General features: G+C 31.1%; 1 protein-coding gene across 1 annotated transcript in view; it reads right to left on the minus strand.

Moving 5' to 3' along the window:
* Nucleotides 1-251: 251 nt before the first annotated feature.
* LOC106459536 (calcium-activated potassium channel slowpoke-like) overlaps nt 252-7,751 on the minus strand; it is a 128,785-nt gene continuing 121,285 nt past the window's right edge. Inside the window, exons 18-21 of the mRNA XM_022386045.1 lie at nt 5,656-5,812; nt 5,085-5,174; nt 1,339-1,522; nt 252-557 (exon numbers count right to left, since the gene is read on the minus strand). Coding sequence (XP_022241753.1) covers nt 252-557; nt 1,339-1,522; nt 5,085-5,174; nt 5,656-5,812 — 737 coding nt within the window. The remainder of the gene's footprint in view (nt 558-1,338; nt 1,523-5,084; nt 5,175-5,655; nt 5,813-7,751) is intronic.

The following is a 7,751-nucleotide window of genomic DNA, read 5'->3' on the forward strand; positions in this document are numbered from 1 at the left end:
TAAATCAGTTAAATGACGAAAAATTAGGTGTCTATTTACTTGTGACCACTCAGTGTACGTTTAAAATTTTATGCTTAATTTTTTGTTATTTGAAACATAAAGCTACACAATGAGCTATCTGTGCTGTGCCCTCCCGATTTTTAGCGTTATAAACTCTCATGCTTACCGTTGGAGGGGGTGGGGATTAGTTTATGGTAATTTTAAAATGTAATGCTATTGATGCACTACAAAAATAACTTATCATCTAAGCATTACGCAATAGCGTTGTAACAGACAAGAAAGTAGCAAGAATGGTTGAGTAGTGAGACAAAAAATACAAAACAACAACCTACGTTTAAAACTGAAATTTTTGGGAGATTCTGTAACATTTTCCATTCTCGACGAAGATATTCGACGCTTCCCACAATGACCACATGCTTCAACTCGTGATAGTGAAAGTTACTTGCGCGTAAAGGCATTACGAGGTTCCTCAGGCCAATAAGAGGAGATTCAGAATCAGCGAACAGACAGACGATCACATGACCATTGAGAACTGTCATGGCAGCTTGGTTACGATCCTATTAATAATGTTAAGTATATTTACATATCTTATGAAGAACTTGTATTGTTGAGTGGTAAACTTATAAAACAGTGCATAAGAATAATAAACCAATGTGTAATAGTCCTACATCTCGATATGATGTGAAGTAACATATTTTTTATGAATATTTAATATGTATACATTAAATGATAAATTTGGGAACATTCGTTTTTTTTTCTTTATTTTTTGCTTTAGAATCACAGTTATAGACTAACCAATGCCAATATCGAAATTCTGGGAATTTCTCAAGCTATTCGATTTAGTTAAGGCCTAATTTCACGATCTTATGATTTCTTAGTTTAGTAAAAAAAACGAAGCCAAATACGGAAAAAGTAGATAAAGAGCAACAGAAAAATCTGAATGTCACCACGACATGATGAAAGGTGATTTGTGAACTTAAACATTTCAAGTTAGTAACTGTAAATTCAAAACTTTTGATACCTAGTTTGTGTCACGACAGAAAGTATAAAGAAGTTCATTCAGGAAGTTTGTTTTTAATTTCAATTTAATTTCAAAATTATAGTTTTTTTTTTCAGGATAAAGAGTCTATCATTCAATAACCTATTTATCAGTCTATTGCTAAGCATTTATGGGCCAGTAAGCAAAATAAAATTATTAATTATGATACGTCATTTTTAAGGAAATAAACGCATAATCTTTCCGCCAAGTAAGCATTATATATCAAACCTTGATATAGCTTACACATTGTGATTTTTGTCATCATAGAATATAAGGAAGGTTGTTGAAACAAAACTGACCAATATGCAATCTTCTATAGGACGAGCAGTACACCAATGGAACATTCCAGTAGAGTCATATTTCATGTCAGTCTTCTCCATGTCGAAGTCCTTGGATTGGTCATCAGCAAGACCTACCGAGAACGTTCGGTCTGTGTTTGAAGAGTTATTTGTACCGTTTCCTCCAGAACCTCGGCTTGTTGGCCTGATGAATCATATAATCGTGATTTGGGGTTACTGACAGTGTAGGAGAATATCGTACTTATTAAGCACGTTATTTATATTTTATAAAAAAACACTAATAGTGGAAAAATGATCAATATTTGGAAAATGAAGAACGTATGAATATATTAATAAAATAAATTAAATAAAACTTATCCAACCTCTAATAATCTAATTGGACTGTGAGTTTAATTGTTTTTATCTTAAACGTATGAATATATTATTAAAATAAATTAAGTAAAACTTATCCAATCCCTAATCATCTAATTGGACTGTGAGTTTAGTTGCTTTTATCTTAAACGTATGAATATATTATTAAAATAAATTAAGTAAAACTTATCCAATCTCTAATCATCTAATTGGACTGTGAGTTTAGTTGCTTTTATCTTAAACGGATGAATATATTATTAAAATAAAATAAATTAAATTTATCCAATCCCTAATAATCTAATTGGACTGTGAGTTTAGTTGCTTTTATCTTAAACGGATGACTATATTATTACTAGAAGCCTTACAGTTATACATAAAATATTTTAATCTTAACACAACATAACCATAAATTTAATAATGTTTTGATTAATTGTGCAGACTTTTTAACAAAATACTAGCATTTATTTCACGTCAACCAATATATATACCTAACACTTCATTATTGTTAGCTTGTTGTTTATGTAGAACTTGTTTTTAATTTGTAAAGATAATTCCTTGAATTAATATCTTTTTCTAACAACAGTCTTAGTTCAAAAACGAAGCTAATATTTTATTATTTATATAACTAACTTTCCACCGTTTTTAACCTAGTAAAATGCTTCATCGAATCTTATGATTTTTTTTTTTTAGATAATATGAAGAAATTTGAAAACATTACTATTTCTGTTCAGCCTATGCTTATGTAGCCTGGCATGGACTGGTGGTTAGGACATTTGACTAATCCGCGGGTCGTGGTTTTGAATCCTATCAACGAGTATGCCCACCCTTTCAGCCTTGGGAGCGTTATAGTGTGACAGTCAATTCCACTGTTTGTTGGTAAAGAGTAATCCAAGAGTTGGCGGTAGGTAGTGTTTACAACTATCTTCCGTCTAGTTGCACCCCAATGGCACAGCGGTAAATCTGAAGGCTTATGACGCTAAAAACCGGGTTTCGATACCCGTAGTGAGCACAGCAGAGATAACTCATTGTGTGGCCTTGTGTTTAACTCCAAATAAACAAATAAACAAACCGTCCAGTGTATTACTTCAAAATTACGGACGGCGAGTGCAGATAGGTTTCGAGTAACTTTGCGCGAAATTCAACAAACAAATACAAACTATGCTCATAGGTCTTTTCCCCAATATTAGATTAATTTACAACCAAGGGCGCTAAAATATTTTAATCTTAACACAACATAACCATAAATTTAATAATATTTTGATTAATTGTGCAGACTTGTTAACAAAATACTAGCATTTCTTTCACGTCAACTAATATATTTCACCTGATTGTTCTAATTCATAGTTATTTGTTCAAAATATCAAGACCAAACTAGTTATATGATCATGCTCTCTTCGAACATATGTTATTGTAATTACCGGTTTGAAAGTTTGGTTGTTGTTGAGCACAAAGGTACACAATAAGTAATTGGTGCTCCGCCCACTACGGGTATCGAAACCCGATTTTTAAAGTTATAAGCCCTCAAACTTACCGTTGAGCCACCGGGGGGGGGGGGGTTGGGGAGCTGAAACCAACAGGAGAAAATATATGCCACTATCTATTTCAAATTATCCAAATTTTATCTAAATTCTGAGAAACTGCTGTTATGAGTTTGAAACAAAATGACAAAGCTTTTGCAAAATCATGAATAGTTAAATTTGTTTGTATTTTAACTGTCAGTAGTTTGTAAATGTAAAACAATAAATTTGGTAAAACAATGAGTAAACTAAATGGAACTTTCAAGCTGTACACACTAAAACAAGATACATGGTATTTTTTCTATTAACTTAATGATCTTTAAGTATCAGTAGTTGGCTTACATTTGATGTCAAGATGATGCCCGTTGATGTCGATTCTTTACTGACTGCTTTATCACTGACAGTTTTTTTAAGTTTGGAAGGATTACAAAATGAAACACGAATTTCGATTTTGGGTCAATCACTTCCCGATTGCATCATTAACGAAATTTTTCGTATTTAATTACTTTTCACTTGAGTCATAGAAGTTTCAAACATGAAATTACATCGTTATGTGTCATATTTAGTACCAGGTTTACTGTAAAATGCATGTTTATCACCAAACACACATATACATATTAGAATATCAATTTTAAAATTTTAAAAATATTATAAATTGATAATGACTTTGCCAAAAGTACCAAATTTTAGCAGGAGAAAAAAAGTATAAATTGGGTTTTGATGACAATACTGTTTGTCCATAGCTGAAAGAATTAATATTCTTTGGTCACAATGGTACTGTCAAAGAAACAGAGGCGTCACTTATCGGTAATTTAGAGCATTTTTTAATTTTAAATTTAAGAACTATTTTTACTTTTAAATATTTATATTTTACTTTAAGATTAGAAATATTAAGTAATACTATTTCAGTAATATATTTTTTAAACAATCAGTGGTATTTATTGCATAACAATATGAACTATCTTAGAGACTAATTTTATTAATAAATAAATACTGTTTCAATTTGAGCATAAGCCAAACAAAAAAAAAAGATACCAAATTTAATTTATGTTAGTTTGAAAGAGAGACAGAGGTCACTGTTGTAATAGATATTGAAGAAAAAAATGACATAAATAGTAACTACATTTTTTTATTAAATATTTATATTTTCCCAATGCATATAGCATAAATTGGTGCGAAGCATACAGCATGCAAAGTTTCTTTTTGTATTTTCCACATGCTCGGGCATCAAGCTAAAATGCAATTTCATCATGCAAACAAGTTGGAAGATTCAAGATGCTTTTTTATGTGTGTTTTAATTAGAATATGTGGAAAGTGTGTAGGAATATATAAGGTAACAGGTTACAATGTATATATATTTTTTCTACCGTTTGGTGTTTAACCTAAATTAATACGTCTTTTGTGTGTGTGTATGTGTGTGTGCAGACACACACACACACTAAAAATATAAGATATTCAGGCAAATTTCAGGTACACGAGCAAATTCTCAAGACTGTGAAACAGTGATCGGATTTTAAAACTCTCAAACATGCATTTAGACATGAATAAAAGCGGGAAAGCGCCCTCTACATATTTATGAAGTTTCCAATACGTATCTATTTTAATAAATGATTTATTTAGTCAAAGGGTTATTTTCTGAGAAGTAGAGATCTCTCACTTCTTCAAATAAATATAAAAAATTAACAAAAATAATGTAATGAAGAATTTGCATTTCTTTGAATTTAAAAAAAAATGCAGTGATACACTAGTTTTAATCACTAGAGGGCGCTTTTGCCCAATTCCAGCATAACAATACGTAAATGGAAATTATCGTAAAACTAAAAGAAAGAAAAAGATAGACAGTAAAGAAAAAAAAAAGTGAGAGAAAGGGTGGCATACATGAGCTTTTTTACTTCATAGGCAAGGTGTAAGCCAGAGTACAAGTCGGGCGCGGCCGTCCTAGAAGGCTGCTGGGTGCCAGATACGGGACTGGAAAGAGATGGTAGACAGAAAAGTGTGGTGAAATTGAAGCCATGAGTGCATACTAGTAAACCTGTCCTAAAACATCCCAATCACTTCCCTGCTACATCAAAGACAAAGTCTAGTGCATTAAAGGTTAATACACCACCAGTCAAGCTGAATAAACATTTTATCAATAATCAATAGTTAATTGAGACATATACTAATAAAAATAATTATATTGCCATATAATTTTCAGAAAATTGGTTTAATGATGAAAGATTCTGAAAAAAATATATAAATATTTTTCTGATTATTTTGTGTGCTTGATACTTAATTTTTTATAGCAATCATACATAGACTCGTTTACTTTTAGCATTCATCAAAGAGCAACATTAACACAGGTGGGATACAATAGCTATGAGACAAACAAACAAACACGATCAAGTGAACACATGTGCTGGCCAAAGTATACATTGCTACATGCAGTACATTGTGCGTAAGCGTTTACCTTGCATATGTCACGGTCATTAAGCGACCACCACGATTTGGAGATGTGGATGCTGTCGTCGTGTTATTCTGTGAATGAGCAGAATTAGATTTTGCGTGTCTTTGCCGAGCGAGGGCGCTGTGTCTACTGAGGCTAGCTTGAGAATGAAGCTGGGTAACTGAAATAAGAATAACGAGCTATTTATTTGATTTTCCGTCGAACATCCAATGAAATATATAATAACTAATAACAGAAGATACCCACTTTTTAAAAGATATCCAAACAGAAAAAACAACAAAATTAACTATATACATCTCAATCATACAATTTTCGTATTATTATCAACTTCACTTAACGACTACACGTCTAAATTTGATAAATATAGATTCTAATAAGTAGAAGAAATAAATATTACAATAACATTTAATTTGTTTTTACTTTCTGTATTTTTTCAAAGTAAAGATCTATGGTTATTATTATTTTACTAATTACCGTATCATATCTGTAAATATATTTTTATTAGCGTTAATTGGTAGTGAGCTCTTTCCAATGGAACACTATTATACTAAAATACTTTATGGATTATAAGCTTTATAAATTGTGAGTTACAATGAAAATGAAAGCTGTTAAATGAGAAAAAAGCTTACTGATATTATGTGTTAGTGCGTACAGCGATATTTAATCTACTATGAAAGCACCTAGCTTAATTATTTGATAATTTGATATTAAGAGAGGGGCGCAAGTTTGATGTTATTAAAGTACATATGGTGCAAAAATTAAATGATTCATGTAATTGTAGAAACTGAATTGAATCAGACATTGAAAGAACAAATTAACAAGTATTCTGGAATTCTTGCGAAATAAATAAATCCATGTTTTATAATAGATCAGCTATTGTATTTTAGATAAATTCTAAACAGAAAACATTCTATTTCAACACAAAAGCATAAAAATATGACACTTGAGAATTATTAAAAACATTTAGATGAACTAACAACAAATATACATTTGAATATTTTCCCGTGATTTGAAGCAAAATCAGGAGCTGTTATCTTTCATGCTTATGGCATTAATACCAATTGCTCATCTAATAATATCTCGAAGTAGTTGCTACCTCAAATGACTTTTTTGTACTCCAGCTCGATAGTGTTCATTGTCCTTTAAAACAATTTCATTAATTTCTTAAGTGCTTCTGTTAGTTTAAAAGTACTATATCTATAGAAATATAATAGTACTGTCTGTTGCATGTCCATGTAACTACTTCGCAGGGTGTAAATTGATCTTCACCAAAATTGGCATGGATATTCATTAGGTCCCTGGGGAGATACATACAAATTTTCAGTTTTGTATTTTTCATTTTACAGTCTTTATGGGCGTTTTTGCGTTTTTTACCACTACTTCGCCCCCTGTTGATAGATTTTCACCAAATTTAGCATGAAGGTTTGTTGGGTCTATTCGGAGATACATGCAAACTTGCGGTTTTCACATTTTGTGTTTTGCAGTTTTTATGGGCATTTTTGCGATTTTTACAATTACGTATAAGGGAAGCAACTTTTCATGTCCTAAGATAACCTTTCATTAATCATGACTTTACAAGGGACGGGTACTCCAGCTCGTAATTTAATAACTTCCTTTAAGCAAATAATGAGACTCCGAGTAACACAAAATATGGTATCATTTAATTTAGATGTTCTTAGTTTCACTTGGAGTAGCGTAACTTTCTGTTGAACCGAAAAAACTACTAATTACCTTTATATTGCTGATGGGTTTTATTTTCAAACGAGATAGCAAAACAAGTGAAAAAAAAGTTAATATGTATTAAACATGGCAACAGTACCATACTCGAATATCAAAAGTATAGCAAGTATCAACTAGGAAAAGAAAACAAATTAATATTAGCAGTCAACCAAATGACACAGACACATTAAAGTTTATTTGTTCATCCATTCACACACACAAACAGTGAAAAAATATTTACAGAAACTAGTAATGACAAGGAGTTTAAACAGAAATATTCATCCATTCACACACACAGTGAAAAAAATATTTATAAAAACTAGTAATTACAAGGAGTTTAAACAGAAATATTCATCCATTCACACACACAGTGAAAAAAT

The sequence above is a fragment of the Limulus polyphemus genome, unplaced genomic scaffold (genome assembly GCF_000517525.1).
Source record: "Limulus polyphemus unplaced genomic scaffold, Limulus_polyphemus-2.1.2 Scaffold1, whole genome shotgun sequence".
NCBI lineage: Eukaryota > Metazoa > Arthropoda > Merostomata > Xiphosura > Limulidae > Limulus > Limulus polyphemus.